This window comes from Trachurus trachurus, assembly GCF_905171665.1.
Source record: "Trachurus trachurus genome assembly, chromosome: 6".
NCBI lineage: Eukaryota > Metazoa > Chordata > Actinopteri > Carangiformes > Carangidae > Trachurus > Trachurus trachurus.
Window position 1 is genome coordinate 14,231,917 of NC_139897.1, and position 25,110 is coordinate 14,257,026.

The 25,110-nt window shown below is 45.3% G+C and overlaps 1 protein-coding gene across 1 annotated transcript; it reads right to left on the bottom strand.

The window, feature by feature from the left end:
* Positions 1 to 17,794: 17,794 nt before the first annotated feature.
* Positions 17,795 to 18,992, bottom strand: LOC310986932 (ras-related and estrogen-regulated growth inhibitor-like protein; the record flags this gene model as incomplete). The annotated part of the gene is made up of 4 exons (XM_083973051.1): positions 17,795 to 18,220; positions 18,616 to 18,692; positions 18,798 to 18,851; positions 18,944 to 18,992. The coding sequence occupies 4 exons, from the start codon at positions 18,990 to 18,992 to the stop codon at positions 17,795 to 17,797; spliced, it is 606 nt and encodes a 201-aa protein (XP_083829177.1).
* Positions 18,993 to 25,110: the final 6,118 nt, after the last annotated feature.

Consider the following 25,110-nt stretch of genomic DNA (forward strand, 5'->3'; position numbering starts at 1 on the left):
TGAATTGATCAGCCCCGACAAACCGTTGCACCTACATGGATGGAATTTGCTGAGCTTATGTAAAATGGGAGGACACACAAAAAAGCCTCCTGAAGCCACGCCCTAAACCCAACCGGAAGTCGGCCATTTTGGATTGAAATTTTGACGTAATTGGACGAACTCCTCCTAGAGATTTCGTCCGATTGACTTCAAATTGGCTATGGACCATCGATACGCCATGCTGATCTTATCTTGTGCTCCGCGCGTCTGTAGGTCAAAGGGCGTGGCTGCTATGATGCAAGACATTTTGGCGACTGTTCGTGTTCGGCGCCGTTTCACTTCAAACGGCTCTCACGCCGACATACTTGATCGTAGCCGCTTCAAACTTGGTGGACATGATGATGGGTCCTTCCTGAACAATCTGACATATTAACTTCCCACGTTACTCATAGCGCCCCCCGGTGGTAACAGGAAGTCGACACAGATTACGCTAACATGAATTAATCGTACATAGTTCACCCCAGCAACTTCGTTCCACTTCTGATACATGTGAAACAAATCGGTGAAGCTACATTACGTACGCTTTGAGGCTACGGCTAATTGCCCCCGTGTGGCGGCGCCACGTATTGCGGTCCATCAGAAACGAACTCCTCCTAGGGGTTTCGCCCGATCGGCTTCATATTCACTACACATCATCCTCAGACCGCCCTGATTACAGCTTGTGCTCTGCAGGTCGGTAGGTCAAAGGGCGTGGCCACTGTGGCCGCCGCCATTTCTGATGCCTCGCCATGCATACACGAGCTGCTCTATCTCCCATGTACTTCGTCCGAACTGCTTCAAAATTTATGTACGTGATCAGACACCCGCCCTCTACACCTCTATTGCCTCGTATGCAAGCTCGCTCAAGTAGCCCCCTTGTGGACACAGGAAATGACATATTTTACATCGACATTGTCCGATTTGCTCGAAACTTCACATGTGTGATGAGGTCACGACCCTGAACGCAACGACCCACATCCCGTTACTGCCCCCTGGTGGACGAACTGTAAACTTGCCGTAACTCCATCGTACATTGTCCGATTTGCTCGAAATTTCACGTGTTTGATGAGGGAACGACCCTCTACTAGCTGCCCACGTCCGGTGGCGCGCGGGGGTTTCAAAGAGCGCCCCGGGGGTGGCGGGGATCGGGGGGTCGTGGGAGCGAGACGCCGAGTGGCGTGGAGCGAGGGCCCGTCATAGCCGCTTGCGGCTTTAATTATTATTATTATTATTATTATTATTATTATTATTATATTCTCCCTAAAATCGCATTTTTGGGGGCTTCAACATGCCCCAAAACGCGTATATTTTGGCATGCACATCAGGACTCGCGAAAAATTTGATATTTTAAAGTCGTTGGAAATGGGCGTGGCCAAATGCCTCTATAGCGCCCCCTACAAAATTTCAAAACATCAGCCCCTCCTTTGCGTTTCACCTACATGCATGAAATTTGGTGGGCTTATAGAACATGGCAAGACACACAAAAAAGCCTCTTAATGTCATGGTGAAATCACAACAGGAAGTCGGCCATTTTGATTTGAACTTTTGACCTGTTTGATCTAACTTCTCCTACAGATTTTGTCCGATTGACTTCAAATTGGCTAGAGACCATCGAATTGCCACTCTGATCAAAAGTTGTGCTCCGCAGGTCTCTAGGTCAAAGGGCGTGGCTTCTGGGGCCTTGAGGATTTTGGCGACTTTTCGTCTGCTCGCCATTTCACCTTCGAACAGCTCTCACGCCCACATACTTTATCCGATCAGCTTCAAACTTGCTGGACATGATGACGGCTCCGCCCTGAACGTCCCGATATATTAATTTCCTACGTCACTCATAGCGCCCCCCGGTGGTAACAGGAAGTGGCCAGGTTTTACCTTAACGTGTACTGATGCCACATAGTTGACCCCATCAACTTCATTCCACTTCTAAAACATGCAGACTAAGGTGGTGAAGCTACATTATGAACGCTGTGAAGCTACGAGTAATGGCGTCCGTGTGGCGACGCGGCGACCATTCCTCGCCATGTAAATACGTTTGGCTTTTTGATGGCTTTAATGAACTCGTATCAACATGAAAATTGGTACACAGGTCCAGGGTCACGACCTCAACGTCTCCATATGCTCATAGGCGATCTCACTCATGTTGCCCCCTAGTGGAAACAGGAAGTGGCATATTTTACATCAACATTGTCCAATTTCCACGAAACTTCACATGTGTGATGAGGGACTGACCCTGAACACACCTGCACGCATCCCATTACTGCCCCCTAGTGGACGAACCTTTAACTGCTCATAACTCCCTCATGCTTTGTCCGATTCACTCCAAACTTCACATGTGTGATGAGGGACTGACCCTGAACACACCTGCACGCATCCCATTACTGCCCCCTAGTGGATGAACCATCAACTCATCATAACTCCTTCATGCTTTTTCCGATTTGCTCGAAACTTCACGTGTGTGACGAAGGTCCGCCCCTGAGCTCATCTGCCTACATCTGGTTACCGCCCCCTGGTGGATGAACGAAATATTGCATTTTTTTGCTCCTGCCAGGGTTTTTCTCCCTTCTCACCACAGCCCCCGCGTGCCTCAGGCCCCGCGGTGGCGCGGAGTCGGAGGCTGGGCGACTTGCAGTTGCCGCTCGGGCCCGATCATCGCCGCTTGCGGCTTTAATTCTTATTTATTATTCTTGCGGTCTTTAAACCCCAATTTGGCCCCTTTCCCCAACTCGAAAATGCGTGAATTTTTTGCCGGACGTCCGGCCTCATCCGAAATTCGATATTTTGTGGTGGTCGCACATGTCCGACGCGAAATGGCGAAATAGCGCCCCCTAGAAAGTTGAAAAAAGCCCATAGGGACTTTCGCTAACTTTGTCCTACGCTCACAAAATTTGGTACACATATGTATTATACCCAGATATGCAAAAAAGCCTCTTGACCTCATGACCTCAACCCAACAGGAAGTCGGCCATTTTGGTTTTGATTTTTCCCGCCTAAAACTAACTCCTCCCACAGCGTTCGCCCGATCAAGTTGAAATTAGGTACACCACATCTCCAGACCTAGCTGAGCTTATCTTGTGCTCCGTGAGTGCGTAGGTCAAAGGGCGTGGCTGCCAGCGCTCAATTAACTTTGGCGTGCTCGCCATGTAATACGATTGGCTCTCACGCCCACATACTTCATCCAATCAACTTCAAACTTGCTGGACATGATGATGGCTTCGCCCTGAACGTCCCGATATATTAACTTCCCACGTAACTCATAGCGCCCCCCGGTGGTAACAGGAAGTGAACTAAAATTCATTAAAAATACATAGTTGACCCCATCAACTTCATTCCACTTCTAAAACATGCAGAACCAGTTGGTGAAGCTACATTATGAAGACTGTGAAGCTACGAGTAATGGCGTCCCTGTGGGGGCGTGGCTACCATCAATTCCTCGCCATGAAAATACGTTTGGCTTTTTGATGGCTTTAATGAACTCGTATCATCATGAAAATTGATAGACAGGTCCAGGGTGGAGACCTCTTCCATTTGATAGGGGTGTCGCTCATGTGGCCCCCTAGTGGAAACCGGAAGTGCCGTTTTTTGCATCAACATTGTCCGATTTCCACGAAACTTCACATGTGTGATGAGGGGCTGACCCTGAACACACCTGCACGCATCCCATTACTGCCCCCTAGTGGACGAACCTTTAACTGCTCATAACTCCCTCATGCTTTGTCCGATTTCCACGAAACTTCACATGTGTGATGAGGGGCTGACCCTGAACACACCTGCACGCATCCCATTACTGCCCCCTAGTGGACGAACCTTTAACTGCTCATAACTCCCTCATGCTTTGTCCGATTTCCAAGAAACTTCACATGTGTGATGAGGGACTGACCCTGAACACACCTGCACGCATCCCATTACTGCCCCCTAGTGGACAAACCTTTAACTGCTCATAACTCCCTCATGCTTTGTCCGATTTCCAAGAAACTTCACATGTGTGATGAGGGACTGACCCTGAACGCACCTGCACGCATCCCATTACTGCCCCCTAGTGGACGAACCTTTAACTGCTCATAACTCCCTCATGCTTTGTCCGATTCACTCCAAACTTCACACGAGTGATGATGGGCGGCCCCTGAACGCACCAGACCACACGCGGTGACCGCCCCCTGGTGGATGAACGAAACATTGCATTTTTGGCCTCCTTCCAGGTTTTTTCTCCATTTCTGCTCCACGCCACGACCCCGGCGTGCCTCAGGCCCCGCGGTGGCATGGGCGAGCGAGGGCCGGCCATCGCCGCTTGCGGCTTTAATTATTATTATTATTATATTCTCCCTAAAATCGCCTTTTTGGGGGCTTTAACATGCCCCAAAACGCGTAAATTTTGGCATGCACATCCGGCCTCGCGAAAATTTTGATATTTTGAAGTCGTTAGAAATGGGCGTGGCCAAATGCCTCTATAGCGCCCCCTAGAAATTTTAAAAAACCCCTCCCCATAGGGTTTTTTTTGGAGTTGGAACATGAAAATCGGTACACATGTGTAAGTTGCCAAGACGGACAAAAAAGCCTCTTAATGTCATGGTGAAATCACAACAGGAAGTCGGCCATTTTGATTTGAACTTTTGACCTGTTTGATCTATCTTCTCCTAGGGATTTTGTCCGATTGACTTCAAATTGGCTGGAGACCACCGAGATGCCACTCTGATCAAAAGTTGTGCTCCGCAGGTCTCTAGGTCAAAGGGCGTGGCTTCTGGGGCCTTGAGGATTTTGGCGACTTTTCGTTTGCTCGCCATTTCACCTTCGAACAGCTCTAACGCCCACATACTTTATCCGATCAGCTTCAAACTTGCTGGACATGATGACGGCTCCGCCCTGAACGTCCCGATATATTAATTTCCTACGTCACTCATAGCGCCCCCCGGTGGTAACAGGAAGTGGTCAGGTTTTACCTTAACGTGTACTGATGCCACATAGTTGACCCCATCAACTTCATTCCACTTCTAAAACATGCAGACTAAGGTGGTGAAGCTACATCATGAACGCTGTGAAGCTACGAGTAATGGCGTCCGTGTGGCGACGCGGCAACCATTCCTCGCCATTAAAATACGTTTGGCTTTATGATGGCTTTAATGAACTCGTTTCAACATGAAAATTGGTACACAGGTCCAGGGTCACGACCTCAACGTCTCCATATGCTCATATGTGATCTCACTCATGTTGCCCCCTAGTGGAAACAGGAAGTGGCATATTTTACATCAACATTGTCCGATTTCCACGAAACTTCACATGTGTGATGAGGGGCTGACCCTGAACACACCTGCACGCATCCCATTACTGCCCCCTAGTGGACGAACCTTTAACAGCTCATAACTCCCTCATGCTTTGTCCGATTTCCAAGAAACTTCACATGTGTGATGAGGGGCTGACCCTGAACACACCTGCACGCATCCCATTACTGCCCCCTAGTGGACGAACCTTTAACAGCTCATAACTCCCTCATGCTTTGTCCGATTTCCACGAAACTTCACATGTGTGATGAGGGACTGACCCTGAACACACCTGCACGCATCCCATTACTGCCCCCTAGTGGATGAACCATTAACTGCTCATAACTCCCTCATGCTTTGTCCGATTCACTCCAAACTTCACATGTGTGATGAGGGACTGACCCTGAACACACCTGCACGCATCCCATTACTGCCCCCTGGTGGATGAACCATCAACTCATCATAACTCCTTCATGCTTTTTCCGATTTGCTCGAAACTTCACGTGTGTGATGAAAGTCCGCCCCTGAGCTCATCTGCCTACATCTGCTTACCGCCCCCTGGTGGATGAATGAAATATTGCGTTTTTTTGCTCCTACCAGGGTTTTTCTCCCTTCTCACCACAGCCCCCGCGTGCCTCAGGCCCCGCGCTGGCGCGGAGTCGCGAGGGCCCGATCATCGCCGCTTGCGGCTTTAATTAGGGCCCGAGCGGCGACTGCTGTCGCCCAGCGAAAGCCCTATTGTTTCTGCTATGTTTATTATTATTATTATTATATTCTCCCTAAAATCGCCTTTTTGGGGGCTTTAACATGCCCCAAAACGCGTAAATTTTGGCATGCACATCCGGCCTCGCGAAAATTTTGATATTTTGAAGTCGTTAGAAATGGGCGTGGCCAAATGCCTCTATAGCGCCCCCTAGAAATTTTAAAAAACCCCTCCCCATAGGGTTTTTTTTGGAGTTGGAACATGAAAATCGGTACACATGTGTAAGTTGCCAAGACGGACAAAAAAGCCTCTTAATGTCATGGTGAAATCACAACAGGAAGTCGGCCATTTTGATTTGAACTTTTGACCTGTTTGATCTATCTTCTCCTAGGGATTTTGTCCGATTGACTTCAAATTGGCTGGAGACCACCGAGATGCCACTCTGATCAAAAGTTGTGCTCCGCAGGTCTCTAGGTCAAAGGGCGTGGCTTCTGGGGCCTTGAGGATTTTGGCGACTTTTCGTTTGCTCGCCATTTCACCTTCGAACAGCTCTAACGCCCACATACTTTATCCGATCAGCTTCAAACTTGCTGGACATGATGACGGCTCCGCCCTGAACGTCCCGATATATTAATTTCCTACGTCACTCATAGCGCCCCCCGGTGGTAACAGGAAGTGGTCAGGTTTTACCTTAACGTGTACTGATGCCACATAGTTGACCCCATCAACTTCATTCCACTTCTAAAACATGCAGACTAAGGTGGTGAAGCTACATCATGAACGCTGTGAAGCTACGAGTAATGGCGTCCGTGTGGCGACGCGGCAACCATTCCTCGCCATTAAAATACGTTTGGCTTTATGATGGCTTTAATGAACTCGTTTCAACATGAAAATTGGTACACAGGTCCAGGGTCACGACCTCAACGTCTCCATATGCTCATATGTGATCTCACTCATGTTGCCCCCTAGTGGAAACAGGAAGTGGCATATTTTACATCAACATTGTCCGATTTCCACGAAACTTCACATGTGTGATGAGGGGCTGACCCTGAACACACCTGCACGCATCCCATTACTGCCCCCTAGTGGACGAACCTTTAACAGCTCATAACTCCCTCATGCTTTGTCCGATTTCCAAGAAACTTCACATGTGTGATGAGGGGCTGACCCTGAACACACCTGCACGCATCCCATTACTGCCCCCTAGTGGACGAACCTTTAACAGCTCATAACTCCCTCATGCTTTGTCCGATTTCCACGAAACTTCACATGTGTGATGAGGGACTGACCCTGAACACACCTGCACGCATCCCATTACTGCCCCCTAGTGGATGAACCATTAACTGCTCATAACTCCCTCATGCTTTGTCCGATTCACTCCAAACTTCACATGTGTGATGAGGGACTGACCCTGAACACACCTGCACGCATCCCATTACTGCCCCCTGGTGGATGAACCATCAACTCATCATAACTCCTTCATGCTTTTTCCGATTTGCTCGAAACTTCACGTGTGTGATGAAAGTCCGCCCCTGAGCTCATCTGCCTACATCTGCTTACCGCCCCCTGGTGGATGAATGAAATATTGCGTTTTTTTGCTCCTACCAGGGTTTTTCTCCCTTCTCACCACAGCCCCCGCGTGCCTCAGGCCCCGCGCTGGCGCGGAGTCGCGAGGGCCCGATCATCGCCGCTTGCGGCTTTAATTATTATTATTATTATTATATTCTCCCTAAAATCGCATTTTTGGGGGCTTCAACATGCCCCAAAACGCGTATATTTTGGCATGCACATCAGGACTCGCGAAAAATTTGATATTTTAAAGTCGTTGGAAATGGGCGTGGCCAAATGCCTCTATAGCGCCCCCTACAAAATTTCAAAACATCAGCCCCTCCTTTGCGTTTCACCTACATGCATGAAATTTGGTGGGCTTATAGAACATGGCAAGACACACAAAAAAGCCTCTTAATGTCATGGTGAAATCACAACAGGAAGTCGGCCATTTTGATTTGAACTTTTGACCTGTTTGATCTAACTTCTCCTACAGATTTTGTCCGATTGACTTCAAATTGGCTAGAGACCATCGAAATGCCACTCTGATCAAAAGTTGTGCTCCGCAGGTCTCTAGGTCAAAGGGCGTGGCTTCTGGGGCCTTGAGGATTTTGGCGACTTTTCGTTTGCTCGCCATTTCACCTTCGAACAGCTCTCACGCCCACATACTTTATCCGATCAGCTTCAAACTTGCTGGACATGATGTTGGCTCCGCCCTGAACGTCCCGATATATTAATTTCCTACGTCACTCATAGCGCCCCCCGGTGGTAACAGGAAGTGGCCAGGTTTTACCTTAACGTGTACTGATGCCACATAGTTGACCCCATCAACTTCATTCCACTTCTAAAACATGCAGACTAAGGTTGTGAAGCTACATCATGAACGCTGTGAAGCTACGAGTAATGGCGACCGTGTGGCGATGCGGTGACCATTCCTCGCCATTAAAATACGTTTGGCTTTATGATGCCTTTAATGAACTCGTATCAACATGAAAATTGGTACACAGGTCCAGGGTCACGACCTCAACGTCTCCATATGCTCATAGGCGATCTCACTCATGTTGCCCCCTAGTGGAAACAGGAAGTGGCATATTTTACATCAACGTTGTCCGATTTCCACGAAACTTCACATGTGTGATGAGGGACTGACCCTGAACACACCTGCACGCATCCCATTACTGCCCCCTAGTGGATGAACCATTAACTGCTCATAACTCCCTCATGCTTTGTCCGATTTCCACGAAACTTCACATGTGTGATGAGGGGCTGACCCTGAACGAACCTGCACGCATCCCATTTCTGCCCCCTGGTGGACGAACCTTAAACCGCTCATAACTCCCTCATGCTTTGTCCGATTTCCACGAAACTTCACATGTGTGATCAGGGGCTGACCCTGAACACACCTGCACGCATCTCATTACTGCCCCCTAGTGGATGAACCATTAACTGCTCATAACTCCCTCATGCTTTGTCCGATTCACTCCAAACTTCACATGTGTGATGAGGGGCTGACCCTGAACACACCTGCACGCATCCCATTACTGCCCCCTAGTGGATGAACCATTAACTGCTCATAACTCCCTCATGCTTTGTCCGATTCACTCCAAACTTCACATGTGTGATGAGGGACTGACCCTGAACACACCTGCACGCATCCCATTACTGCCCCCTAGTGGATGAACCACCAACTCATCATAACTCCTTCATGCTTTTTCCGATTTGCTCGAAACTTCACGTGTGTGATGAAGGTCCGCCCCTGAGCTCATCTGCCTACATCTGGTTACCGCCCCCTGGTGGATGAACGAAATATTGCGTTTTTTTGCTCCTGCCAGGGTTTTTCTACCTTCTCACCACAGCCCCCGCGTGCCTCAGGCCCCGCGGTGGCGCGGAGTCGCGAGGGCCCGATCATCGCCGCTTGCGGCTTTAATTAGGGCCCGAGCGGCGACTGCAGTCGCCCAGCGAAAGCCCTATTGAAATCGCGCTGTTTATTATTATTATTATTATTCCCACACCCTTAAAACCCCAATTTCGCCCCTTTCCCAAAGGCGAAAATGCGTCTACTTTTGCATGGGCGTCCGGCCGGATCCGAAAAGCGATATTTTTGAGTGGTCGCACACGGTCGACGCAAAATGGGGGAATAGCGCCCCCTACAAATTCCAAAAATGCCCATAGGGAATTTTGCAACTTTGTCCTACGCTCACAAAATTTGGTACACATATGTATTATACCCAAATATGCAAAAAAGCCTCTTGACCTCATGACCTCAACCCAACAGGAAGTCGGCCATTTTGGTGTAGATTTTTCCCGCCTAAAATTAACTCCTCCTAGGGGTTACGCCCGATCGGCTCCAAATTGGGTAGAGAACATCGTCAGACCTAGCTGAGCTTATCTTGTGCTCCGCAGGTCTGTAGCTCAAAGGGGTTGGCCTCTGGCGTGCCCCCAAGTTTGGCGACTGTTTCGATGCTCGCCATGTAAATACGAACGGCTCTCATGCCCACATACTTGATCGTAGACGCTTCAAACTTGGTGCAAAAATCTATGGAGAGACCCTGAACGATCCGACATATTATTTGCCTACGTCGCTCATAGCGCCCCCCGGTGGTAACAGGAAGTGAACTAAAATTCATTAAAAATACATAGTTGACCAAATCGACTTCGTTCCACTTCTAATACATGCAGACCCGGATGGTGAAGCTACATCATCAACGCTTTGACCCTACGAGCAACCGCGTCCATGTGCCGCCGCGGCGAATGTGTATCTTCCCAATTTAAATTACGTTTGCCTTTCACGCGCACATACTTCGTCGTAGCCACTTGAAATTCAAAGGACATGACGTTGGCTCCGCCCTGAACGTTTTGATGTATCAACTTCCTGCCTGGCTCATAGCGCCCCCCGGTGGTAACAGGAAGTACGCAAAAATTCATTAAAAATACATAGTTGACCCCATCAACTTTATTCCACTTCTAAAACATGCAGAACCAGTTGGTGAAGCTACATTATGAAGACTGTGAAGCTACGAGTAATGGCGTCCCTGTGGGGGCGTGGCTACCATCAATTCCTCGCCATGAAAATACGTTTGGCTTTTTGATGGCTTTAATGAACTCGTATCATCATGAAATTTGATACACAGGTCCAGGGTGGAGACCTCTTCCATCTGATAGGGGTGTCGCTCATGTGGCCCCCTAGTGGAAACCGGAAGTGCCATTTTTTGCATCAACTTTGTCCGATTTCCACGAAACTTCACATGTGTGATGAGGGGCTGACCCTGAACACACCTGCACGCATCCCATTACTGCCCCCTAGTGGACGGACCTTTAACTGCTCATAACTCCCTCATGCTTTGTCCGATTTCCACGAAACTTCACATGTGTGATGAGGGGCTGACCCTGAACACACCTGCACGCATCTCATTACTGCCCCCTGGTGGACGAACCTTTAACTGCTCATAACTCCCTCATGCTTTGTCCGATTCACTCCAAACTTCACACGAGCGATGAGGGGCGGCCCCTGAACGCACCACACCACATGCGGTGACTGCCCCCTGGTGGATGAACGAAACATTGCGTTTTTGGCCTCCTTCCGGGTTTTTTCTCCGTTTCTGCTGCGCGCCACGGCCCCGGCGTGCCTCAGGCCCCGCGGTGGCATGGGCGAGCGAGGGCCCGCCATCGCCGCTTGCGGCTTTAATTATTCTTATTATTATTATTCCGTCGCCTTCATGTCCCAATTTGGCCCCTTTCCCGACTTCGAAAATGCGCCAACTTTTGCCCGGACGTCCGGCCTGATCCGAAATTCGACATTTTTGGGTGGTCGCACATGGGCGGCGCTAAATTACCGAATAGCGCCCCCTACAAACCCGTGTCAATGGCATCGCCATTCGTCTTACTTTGTCGTACACACACAAAATTCGGTACACATATGTATTATACCCAGATATACAAAAAATCCTCTTGACCTCATGACCTCAACCCAACAGGAAGTCGGCCATTTTGGTTTTGATTTTTCCCGCCTAAAATTAACCCCTCCCACAGCGTTCGCCCGATCAAGTTGAAATTAGGTACACAACATCGTCAGACCTAGCTGAGCTTATCTTGTGCTCCGTGAGTCCGTAGGTCAAAGGGCGTGGCTGCCAGCGCTCAATACACTATGGCGTGCTCGCCATGTACATACGAGTGGCTCTCACGCCCACATACTTCATCCAATCAACTTCAAACTTGCTGGACATGATGATGGCTCCGCCCTGAACGTCCCGATATATTAACTTCCCACGTAACTCATAGCGCCCCCCGGTGGTAGCAGGAAGTGCCATTTTTTGCATCAACATTGTCCGATTTCCACGAAACTTCACATGTGTGATGAGGGGCTGACCCTGAACACACTTGCACGCATCTCATTACTGCCCCTAGTGGACGAACCTTTAACTGCTCATAACTCCCTCATGCTTTGTCCGATTTCCACCAAACTTCACATGTGTGATCAGGGGCTGACCCTGAACACACCTGCATGCATCTCATTACTGCCCCTAGTGGACGAACCTTTAACTGCTCATAACTCCCTCATGCTTTGTCCGATTTCCACGGAAATTCACATGTGTGATCAGGGGCTGACCCTGAACACACCTGCACGCATCTCATTACTGCCCCCTAGTGGACGAACCTTTAACTGATCATAACTCCCTCATGCTATGTCCGATTTCCACGAAACTTCACATGTGTGATGAGGGGCTGACCCTGAACACACCTGCACGCATCCCATTACTGCCCCCTAGTGGACGAACCTTTAACTGCTCATAACTCCCTCATGCTATGTCCGATTTCCAAGAAACTTCACATGTGTGATGAGGGACTGACCCTGAACGCACCTGCACGCATCCCATTACTGCCCCCTAGTGGACGAACCTTTAACTGCTCATAACTCCCTCATGCTTTGTCCGATTCACTCCAAACTTCACACGAGTGATGAGGGGCGGCCCCTGAACGCACCAGACCACGTGCGGTGACTGCCCCCTGGTGGACGAACGAAACATTGCGTTTTTGGCCTCCTTCCAGGTTTTTTCTCCATTTCTGCTCCGCGCCACAGCGTGCCTCAGGCCCCGCGGTGGCATGGGCAGCGAGGGCCGCCATCGCCGCTTGCGGCTTTAATTATTATTAATTTTTACATGTTAATATTAGCATTTTAGCTCAATAGCTTCTCAATAGCTACCCACATTTTGAAAACAGGAAGTCGTTACACGCTGTAGCCGTCTTCTCCACCTACGGGTGCACATGAAATGTTGGAGTGGCTTGCGAATGTCTGTCGAATATCCAACTTGAAACTAACTTCACTACGAACTTTTGAACTGTTGCTGCCAAATCCGATTGTCTGATGTGTGTGTTTGGACCTTCTTTATACAGTCTATGGTTTGGTTTGGACTAACATCACTCTACCTGTTGTGCGCTGGGCTCTGCTCATCACCTGGCGCTGTATCTCTGTCTTGACATCACCCCACCCGTCATGCCTGTCGGAAATATCCACCGTGGATCCTGGCGAAGCTTTAACAGTCAGTGCAATCGAGGTCTTCAACTCTTCACCCCTCAAAGACCTCCGGAGGGAAAGTTGACCACAGTGTGTTGACCAGCCAAGGCTAGGTCGGCTAACGTTAGCATCAAACAACCACAACAGCACCATCTTCGGACTATTCAACAATACATCCGCTCCCTGCTCCTCTCCTCCAGGACATCCCGAGAGACCGTAAGTTGGATATTCCGTGTTTGTCCGAAACTTGGCAACATGACGGTTTGCAGCTGAATGAATCTACTCCTCCCACAGACTGTGTAGGCCTACAGCAGAGCCATTCTGGGTTTGTTTCATGGGGTTTGTTTACCCGCGTCTCTGGCAGAGGGGGAGTTCTCGCGATAAGTTATCGTTATCATGATTGAATGGATTGAAGGTGTTTCTGAAAATAGATGAAAAGAAACTCCACATCTTTGCTTCACCTGCCACAAGGAGGCACAGGTTGTTGGTTGTTAACTGTGTGGGTCTCATTGTGTAAACATTGTGATTGATTTTCGGTTGACCTTTGTTCAATTGTGTGCCCTCATGTTCCCCATGTTTGACTTTATGCTGGGTATTGCAGTGTTCAAGCCGGTTCAGGCACATGACTCAACAGTACATTTCATACTGATAAACCTTAGATGTTGACCTTCTGTGTGACATAGGGCTCTCTGGCTATTGTTTTTTTTATTGCTTTGATTGTTTATTGCCACGTGTGGTCCCATGGCACGGCCCACAGGTCGCCACTTAACCATGTTTTTGGTAAAGAAAGCCTTAGATTTAGATGTAAGAGGATGAAGCTGATGGAGGATCACATTTTATGGAGCATCACATCATGTCACATGCCACATGTTGCACCATTAAAAATATGATACAAGAAGCATTTATGAAAGTACAAGCAGAGTTGTACCCAATGTGCATGTATGTATGCCTAAATGGCCAGCACTTAAGTGCACATACCCAACATGAAATACATTTTCTTATGGGTAAAGCCTAACGGCCACCCTTCCACAGCTTAAACAAAGTATAGACAATTGACTGGTTGCTTTTCTGTCTATTTTATGAAATGTATTTCAGGCACCACAAAAGTGCATTTTGTGTACCTACTAAGTCGCGCAGCATCTGTGGCACAAGATGCTTGCCAAGTGTCAGAAAAGCATGTTTCAATACAATGGTTGTGAATTAAAGCAGATATCAGCTTCACGGCCGTTTCGGCTAATGCTGCGTTCAAGGCAGGCTTTTGAAACCGTAAGTTACAGCTTCAAGTCACAACTACGACTTGGTAGCGTTCCAGGTAACCCGTAGCTCGTGTTTTTACCATCCTGTTGTCTGTGAAAGTTCCCTATAACGGCCACTCGTAACTTCCGACCCGTGAACTCGTACCAGATCGAACTGGTATGACTTCACAGGAAGGAAAAACACAAAGTACGAGTTTCTTTGAACGCACCATGAGTTAGCAGCCCCCGCCCTTGTCAGGCATCAATTGGTCCTCGTGCTACGTCACCACATTCACGCGCATCCCTTGGCTGCACACACAGCCCTTCATGCCGTTCTCTCTCCTCATTGGATAACACTTGTATCCCACAAGGAAAATTTTCTCCTCGGGTTACAGCAGAGCAGAGTGACGGAGAGACTCGTGTTTAGGCTGAAATACTTCATGTAAGTGATTGCTGACGGAAAATAGGACTATTTAGGACTTATATTAACAAAAACATTCCACTGATATCTGCTTTAAGATACTAATTATGCTATTGTTGCAGTTGCATTTGTAGTCCAAATGCATTTTCTTAAAACTGTGGTACAACACAGAGCCTTTCTTGCTTAATTGTGACCTAATTATTGCATCTCAAACTAAAAGATGTGGGTTGTAAATGTAAATGTTCACATTTCTGCATGACTCATTTGAGTTTCAGTGAAGTCAAAGGCAGCTCTCTCAGGTGAAATATCTGTGTCAGGCTGCTGTTTAGTCTGGGTCCCGTTGTGAAGCGACCCAGTGGGGTCAGAGACTGTGACAGGGACCTGCAGGGGCCCAGTATACTTTGTTAACCCATGCCTTGTTCCTGTCAGATTCCTAATAAGCAAGAATGGAGAAGAGGGGGGGTTGGCACCAGCTTACTTGCCATTTGCCCTCCCATGATGTTGCTTTAATAGCCACAGAGATGGACATCTTCTTGACACCTATAGAGGTTCAAGGGAGGGAAAGAAGAATTGACATTTTTACTGATGTTTGGGGTCAGACCAAGTTTACTGGAGCAGGCCAGCAGCATATTAGAGGCTTTTTTTTAGGGCAACTAGTCTCCTAGATGCAGAGTGGAATTTGCAGCCCCCTCACTCAAAACAAGGATGGGCCAGAGGTAAGAGCATGAGTTAAAATCAAGGGGAGGAAGCGAGAGGCTTCAACAGAGTATCTGGATGTTTCACTGCAATCTAATCCGTGTGGGTGATCCCAATCATTACATATAGCCCGCTACACAGTGGACATTTTTTGTTTAACCTGCATTGTTGAAACAGGAAGCAGCAGTAGATACATCATCATTTTTGTAAAGTTGAACCCCTTAACAACTAGTGTATATGTCCAGTATTATCATTAATTTGGAGTCATGTTTCTAAATACCTTGCAAATGGGGGTCCAATAAAACTACCCTCCTTTTATCTCTGCCTTTGGTCTCCAGAGGGGTATGTCTGGCTCTTTAGCTGCTAAATGCTCCACGATGTTCACCAGCTGGTCGCTCACTGTGTACATCTGTTGTTTGGTGGTGAACAGGTAGCGTGCAGTGGGGTTTTAGAGATTTTCCGCTGTAAACGGCTGCATGTTTACAGGCCAAAAGCAACACTGGTGGACCAAAACAGTACATTTGCAGACTTGACACTGAAACCTCATTATACAAAAAGCCCTTGAATATGTGTGCCACCATTCACAATGTTACAAAGTCTTCCTGATGTCATCTCATCATGATAATCTTTATTATAGCAGTCTCATAATTTTAACTGAATATTTTTTACGTATGATAAAAGTAAATGGTTTATTATTTTTTCCAGTGTGTGATCATGGACAAAACAATCCCAGTGTGTCATCTGTTTCAAATATGAGCCTGGCTCCTGTTGTCTGGATGTTTAGAGGGTTGAAGTCAGGACAGACCCAGTCCTACAGTCGGAGTGGCTTAAGGAGGATCATTTCCAGAGAAACTTCCACATCATCTTTCACACACTTGTGCAAATGAAGATGCCCCTCTTGACCAACTTCCCCAAAATATGTTATGAGAGACATTGCTGCGTCACATGGCTTTATTAGCACACAACTTGAAATAAAATGAAGAACAGGAATCTTCCAAAAAGTACCCATCGCAGCTGATTACAACAATCCAACCATCTTCTTTTAAGGCTGTATGCTACTCATCATTGCATGTTTTTTTTAGATATTATGTAGCCTTTAAATTATTCAGTGAGGAGAAGATAAGCCAGCTCCAGTTCCAGACCAGCACTGGCTCCATGGTTGGACTGGGAAATATGTATTTTTAGGACTTTTAAGATGTTGGTTCATCGGCCAGTTGGGATTTCAACTGGTATTCAGGATGGCCAGTCCAGTTTTATCTCTTTGTTTGTCTGAGGCCTTTTTAGCTGAAGCACATGGTTGCGCTTGTGTATGAAGTTCTGAAATTATTTCTGCACATGGTACTCTACCTATGTGCCCCCCTCTATATTAAACATAGAGTGGGTGTGACTCCACTCTGTTACTACACTACATACAGTATTTACATTGAAAATAGCATTGTATTGCAATATAAAATCTTGTTTATAAAACCCTTAATGCAGACCCAGGTGAGCTGTGGAATCATGAGACAAGGCTTTTCTGATAGTAGGATGATATAATCAGTAAATAGACTGTTCTTTATCCAGACCTTGGTTCAAGTCAATAAAGCACTCATTTCCATCTAGTTTAAGTCTTGCTGATCTGAAGTTGAGCCTTTATCATTCCTTCTTATGGGATATAAGCATTTCCTCATGAGGATCAATACGTATATCACATCGCTGGGGGGGGGGGGGGGAAACCATTTAAATTTCAGGATCAAAACAAACATAAAGCTACATTTGTGCACAGTCTTGTGTTTTATTTAAATCCCCATAAGCTGCAAAACAGGATTTAGACAAACAATACATTTCAGTACATGACACATGATCAATGAATTAAACATGGGGAACCTCATAAATATAGAAAACACTTGTTTCCTTTGCTGTACAGTGTTTGGACTGGAATAAATACAAATACCTTTAAATTTCAGGATTAAGCAGGACACTTTTCAGGCTTTTCAAGACTTCACTTTCGAGAGCTTTTTTTATTTTAGCATATGCATCATGAGTAAAGGCACCTTTAATCTGTGCATAGTATTTTTTCCCCCTGCAAAACAGGTAACACAACTTGAGCATATTGTCTTACTTGTTGCACACAATAATGTCACCTGTTTATGTGATTTCATAGTATTGGTACTTGAAGTGCAGCTAAACAAAACATCTGTAACCTCAGTCACATTGCATTGTCTCCATATTTTCTAATGGCTTTATTCATTCTCTGGTGTCTTTTCACATTGCTATTGTTGTGACTTCTCTGCCCCTGGAGACTTCATTGTTTCCTTTGGCACAGAAACTTGCGACACCCCTGGTATCATTTCACGACAGAAACTGTAATTTCCATCCAGTCAATATTAATAGAGCAGAGTCATAGAAAACTCCTTCCTCCTCTCTTGTTCAAAAGGAGTCTGTCCGTCTCCTGGCAAACACTGCAGACATGCTTTTCACTATGCCCTTGAAGCCCAGAGGCCTCTTCATGGTCAGCTTGGCGTCCCTCAGCCTGTCCACCAGCCCGTGAAACACCATGAGCACGCTGTGGTAGTTCTCGGCCGCTGACACCTCGTAGAAGTGGCAGTCTGTGTTGAGAGCCAGCAGCCGGCCCTCCTCGCTCAGCACTGTCCGCCTGTGGTGCAGGTCCCTCTTATTACCCACAATCAGGATGGGAGCTTTGTCTGTGTTCAGGTAGTCTTTGGTGGACTTGATGGACTGAATGAGCCTGCTGACGCTGTTGAAACTGGCCCTGTCGCAGATACTGTAGACCAGGACGTAGCCGTCCGCCCACTGGACCTTTTTCTCAAAGAGTGACGTCCTCATGGACAAATCCTGTGAAATCAAACATTTAAAGTTAATTGACAGCAACAACTCCTGTTGGAGAGTATTAGTTTAATCATTACATTACAGTGCATTCACAGGTTCTTTACTTGGACACAAAAATGAGATGAGTTTTTCCAATGTCCACAAATGGGAAATATAGTAGTTAATTAAGAACATCCTCTACAGCTGCAGCATTTACATAATGTTATAACAGCATTATACAGCAGGAACTTTGAGATACATTTTATAGTTAAGGTGAGGTTATTTTCTACGAACTATTGCATGAGGAGTAGCCTACTATTTCTTCAACTAAAGACAATGCAGCATGTGCACAGAATAAAGCAGAATTGTTGACACAAGCAATTACAAATTATAAATGCCACAATAGTGTAGCTTCTCCTTACCTCAGAACAAGGTGAATCCCAAATATTGAGAGTGATCTCCCTCCCATCGACCATAAAGCTGTGACTAAAAATGGACTCTGCAAGAGAGAGAAAGATTAAGTCCAAGGTGAAGCTTGAATGAGGCTACTTGAAAGCCTGCGTTTCATCCGTGTTAGTAGCCTACAAACAGATTGGACACTCACCAATATCGCCATATTCTCCAATGAAGCGCCGGGTCAGGAGGCGAACAGTCAGCGCTGAAAAAAAAAAAAAAAAAACACTGTTAAACTTATCGTGCACAACAGACATGACATAGAAACTGAGATCTCTTCTTAAGTTTTGTTTTTACCCGACTTTCCTACGCTTTCCGTGCCCATCACTACAATGTTGGCATCCATCCTCAGTCAAACATCTGTGCCGAGCCGTTCTGCGCCATGTGGAGGAGGCTGCTGCCGCTGTGCCGCTGCTGCCGGTTAATATAGTACAGACAGGTGGGCGGAGTAAACAAATCACCCACAACAGCAGCAGCAGCAGCAGCAGCAGCAGCAGCAATAATTCAATAACGTCTCCCTCAAGTGGACATGCGTCTCAGGGAGCACGTGAGTGAAAATAAAGACTGACGTAAAGGGCAAAAGGAGGAAATAAAAAGAAATTAGACTTATCTGATTTATTATCTGTTATTATGATTTTTTTAATCTGACATTTTGTAATTAGCTCCCAGTGAGTAATGGGGTGTCACCGAAGTGGGCTCTATGTTAGCCTAAGTGTTATATGCTACCCACACTTTTCAAATTAGGATTTAAAAAAAAAAGTTGCTTAGTTAACATGGTTATGGTATGGATGGATTAGGCAGGTGTCACTCACAGGGGTAATTTTTTTTAGGCTACTTTTTTAATGATTAAAGTATATTTTGCTGGACATGTTGTTCATTCAAGAGCCATCAGATGAGATATGAGTGTGCATTCATATTAGGTTTTTCCACTGTGTTACTTCTACTCCCAAACTTTTAAAGTTTAAACTCAGCCGGACCAGGTGAGCCTTGTTTGGCTGATTGGGACCTGGGTGGAGCTGTGGAGGAACAAGAGACACACACAGTGGCGTGCACAGACTTTTTGATGGGCAGGGGTGAAAAGGGAAAAAAAGGGCACATATAATATAGCGTCCTCGCCACTGAAGAGGGCACTTTAGCACACGTTTTGGCTTCCAAGAGGGCACTTTAGCACACGTTTTGGCTGCCACGAGGGCACTTTAGCACACGTTTTGGCTGCCACGAGGGCACTTTAGCACACGTTTTGGCTCCTAGAGGGCATTTTAACGCAAATTTTGGCTCCCAGGGGGCACTTTAGCACGCATTTTGGCCGTAACACTATATCAGTCTAATAAATGACAAGTAGAGTAGGCTACCTACATCCTCAGCAGATGCAGCATTTCTATACAGCCTACTGTTAATATTGAGGTTTTTAATAGCTAATGCAAAAAACAACAACATTATAATATAATAAACAGTATAAAGCAGCTGAAAAAGATATAAACTTTTGAATCTGGACTAAGAAAAAAAAAGGGAGGGGGGGTGCGCTATAAAGTTGTTTTTGCGAACAATAACCACAAGGGGGGAGTAGATTTCAATAAATGCCTTCCACAACAGCTGACTTTATTTTGCTTCCTGTAGCCTGAGTAAGGCGGTGAGTCAGACTGGACACTGATTGGCTGAACAGAAACAGACCCTCAGATAATTGGCTGGTTGTAAAACCCTCCTCCCTATCCATGTGTGTCTGTGCATGTGTTGTGATTTAATTTATGTGTATCTTACCAACTGTTCTTTAAATGTAGTTTCTCCTGCTAATCTGGTTTCTTCTCTGCATGTAAAGAAAATACACGAGGGCAAATATGTTCTAGTTAGATGGAAACCACAGATGCCTGATTTCAGCTGCAGTAGTAAAAACAATTTTCAAAATCTCAGAGTGATTGTTGGAGAAAACTGCAAATATGACCAATGCACATAGAATAGATGCACTCAGTATGCATTGGACACCCAGTGTTTTGGAAAAAAAATTCTCATTGCTCTTGTGGTTTTTGAATATCTATTAATCATTGTGAGGTGTTGGCGTGTGGCGGAGACTCATTAAACCTAAGAGACATTAACGCATTGACAACGTTATGCAATATTATAGAAAAATGCATTAGCTATCTATATGGATTATCCTATAAGGTTAAAATAACGAGGTAGTTATTTAAAAGGCACAAGATGTACATGGCTCCTATGTACGTGACAGACATAAATATGTGGAAAAATGCAGTTGCCCTCCTTAATGATTAAAATAAACCAGTCCACAGTAGTGTGAAATTTATCACTGATATCTAAGCCACATAAAGTTTTCAGCCTGTTCATTAAATTTCATATGTAAAGATATTACAGTGGTAATAAATGTTCACTGTCCCGACATACAATAGAAAGGGAAGCAGTTCTAACACAAATTAATATGCAGGCAAAACAGAGGAATTTATATGATCCATAAGTAGTTTCTCTACATACAGTACAGTGTGTCCAGAGTGATATGGGCATGACAGTCTTTAACTCCACTGTGTCTCAGTGAAGCTTTGGTTTTGCTGATGCTGAACTAAGTCAATTCTTTAATTTTTAAAAGCTCCAGAGTGTCTTTGTTTTCTCATTGCCCTCAGTGGAAAATTATGTTAAATTACAACCTCATTGCCAAAACATTTCAGTCATTAACTAACAGAACTTATTCAAATGTGCCTCAGTGTTGGTGGGTTCTCCCCTTGTGCTCAACTGTGCGCACCCCTAGCCCCTGACAGCAGTTGTCAGGACTGACCGATGTTCAACTGCCGGTCACACTGAACTCTTCTCCACTCCAGCCTTCACAGTTCTTGTTTGAATACCAAGATAGCGACTGGACACAATCAAGCCTCAGACTGTATTTCCTTTTCCTCGCTGGGTATGTGTGTGTGTCCGTCATTTCTCCAGGTTTGACGACATCCAGTCGCTATGTTTTATGCAAGCCCACGGCGCCACACAACCAGCTTCACCTGCGCTCTGCCATTGGCTGGGGAAAACACACAGAAACGTCCCGACTCCCGACTAGGCCTACACCAAAACATCAAAATACAGGCAGAGGACAGGAGCTCTGCAGACAGTCACCACAACTCATGAGTAGAAACTCATAGGTGATGATTAAGTAGGATTTCTTTCTATATTCTTTCTGTCTATATTTTGTTTTTTAGGAAAATCCTACAGACTCTAGCTTTAGGGATTTAATGAAGCAAAACATCTTTATCCTGCATGTTCCATTATTCATTTAGATCCCCTCAATGTTTTAATACATAAAACATAGACATTTTAAAAGAGGCAGGTATTAGTGTATGTATTTTGGTAAATACCAAACATGTTTTTATGTTAATTATATACAGTACATATTTCCTTAAGAAATTAAAGAAATGAAGACCTCAGCAACATTCACTGTTACTGTATTTATATTCCCTCTACAAGGCCTTTTCATCAGGAGCTGTTTCACAGGAAGCTGCTTCGGCTGTGTGTGCTTATGCAAATAAATCTTCTTACGGACTTAACTTATACTCACTTTATGTGTGTGATAATTCCACTTTCCCCTGTTTCCCTGTGCGATAAGGAAGTAAACTGAAAACTATCCTCTTGATAAAAGGCGTCGGATGGCAGGCCCTGCTTAAATTTCTCTCCTGATTTGCAATTCTATTTGAAATGCGCCACTTTAAATAGAGAGGGATAAAAACTGAACTGAGTGAAACAGTGGTACGATATTCAGTAGCTCAGAGATGTGAATTTACATGCATGTTCAGCTTACAATAGCTAAATATACTGTATGGTTCATACTATCTGAAAATATTCTTCACCTCTCTGAGATGATGAAGAGTTAGTACAGTCCTCCTCATACACTGTCACACACACCACACATTGCTCATTTCACTGCATGCTCATTGTTCACACTGATCTGTACTTGATATGTCAAAACCTATTTTCCTCTTTTCACATTTCTGGTCACTTGGGGACAGCAGAACAAGCTTAACACAACACTGGCCTGCTATCACTTTAAAAGGTTGTCAAATGTGTCTTAAGTTTCCTGTTTACACATCCAGCAGAGAGCAACATCATAGCTCATTTAAAGACATGTTTCCGGCTATTTGGTAAACGTAAGTCCAGTATTAAACCCCCTCTTAGCTCCGATTTGGTCGTTGACCTCTGACTTAGGAAACTATCTGGCTCTTCTACTGTTCACCAGCTAGACTGCTCCTGTCGTTCTGCTGTTTTGGTATGGTGCTGGACAGCTAATGCACAATGGGTTATTAGAACTTTGTTTGTAGTTTAACAGCATAAAACTGAAGCTGAGGGAGGTGGCAGGTGTCGTTTCTCTGGGAGTTCATTACAACTTCTCACTTTTCACATTTTAAATAGGCAGGAAATCCATTGATAATACAACAGTCTGTCATCATAGTAGTGGCTCAGCTGTTAGTTGACAAAAGCAAGTGTATAGTAAATGAGACTAACACTTTAGTTTCATGTGTTGGTTAACGTTTGCCACTTAGCACTTAGTTTTGTAGGTGTTATAAGTTATAACAATTTGTCCTGAGATTAACTTCTGTGCCGCAACATTGCCATCTATCCATTATTTTCTGAAAAACTCAACTCAAAACTGTGCATGTCCACCTTGGCTATAAGACTGATGCATTCAATCCACCAGTCTTAACTAGAGTGGCTGTTGATCTTAAAATCAATATTGAATTCTTTATTTAGTAAAACAATGAAGCTAAAAATGAGAAAAGACTACAGTGCAAGAATATTTATATCTATATTTATATCTGTATTTGGGCTCCTGTAGACAAAGACAGATGGAGCATTTCAATGCAGAAAAAAAAGATTAGATCCTCTGGGCTAGTGGCATCAGTTGCTTGCAGCTGATAAAACTGAAGGCATCAATCATCAGTAGCCACTTATACACTGATGCTCTCATTAGACAGCTGTGATACAGGACTGGAAAAGAGGCAAGAGCAGGCCATTAGCATGTCATTTTCCAGACAGGAAGGAAGCTTTCAGACTCGCACCATCAGAATTGCAGGATGAGGAAGAAAGGCACCTTTTATACACAGTCTGAAATAATTTCTCGTCTATCCTCGCCAGTACTGGCAGGGTAAGAGGAGGAAAGAGGCCTCTCCAAACAGAATCGAGCAAATATGAAGACGGTTATTAAACTGCAATTCTTTTTACAATGTTCTCAACTAAATTCACTTTTTTTTATCTTTCATCTGATTAAAGATTTTACAAGTTTGAGTTGTTGTCTGTGTAGATTTTATGATATTTGATCCATCTAAATCATAAAACATGTGACTTAATGGCACATTCAGGACTGACTAACTTTATACAAACGTCCCAGGCCTCTGTCCCTCTGTGAGCGTGTTTGTCAAGCGACCATATGTTCACATGTTGCTTTTCAGTGTGTTTGCATTTGATTTTGAGAGCAGTTGTGTACTTGCTGGGAAAAGTGCTGCCTGAATATTTTATGGTATAAATATGCTAAGTGGTTTGTAATGGGCCTTGAAGGTTCTTGAGATTTTCACATAATGTCCTCTCCATCGGCCCCATGTTTCCTCTCGGTGTGTGCCCCAGGGTAGGACGGCCACTGAGTGTTTCCCTAAACCACTTTTTTTTTTTTTTTAGATATAGCAGCACAGTATTTGGCAAAACATTACATTTTAAAGTCATTACATTAAATTATAAAAGATTATCAAGGAATTTAGTTTTTCTTAAATTAGAGTTTGTGTCTTAGAGTTGGGAGGAATCTATAAAACAGAAGAATATAAATCATTGTAACATACTAGGAACCATAGTGAAATACACCAGCTGTTGCTACAACAAATGTACAAGAACAGCATCAGATGTAAATACTGAAAGTGTTGAGACCTATCTACACGGAGACTGAAAACCATTGAGGCCAGAAAAGTCACATGCATATCTTGTGCTGTGCTGAGCAAAATCTCCAAGTGAATTATCTCCCCAGTTGCATGAAATCATCTTAACTCTGGACAGCCTCCAGTGACAGAGAGCCTTTTGGATGTGGTGCCTCATTAGTCAGCTTTTCAACGTGAATTATCAGCCCACCACCTGCCAAACAATGGCAATCAAAATGTCAGCAACTAAAATATCTCCCTCGCAAAAGAAGCAATGAAATCTGCTGAGTGAAGGGATGAATCTTGTTTTAGACAGACCTGCAGATGTAGTGCTGCCTTCTGATTCTCACGAGGGTGGATGTCAATTCCTATACTGTATAGATAACCCCACCCGTCCAAAACAAAGTTTTTCTTTAACCTGCCCTCAAGTCCAGATTTACAAGTTTGCTTGCCAGTTGTAGCTGAGCTATAGCAAGAAGGCTTTAATTATCCAAATTATAGGCCTGAAGTGATTCACATATCGAAAAAGGTCACGTGACAACACATACACTTTCTACCCATAACCGTCAGCTCTTAAGATGC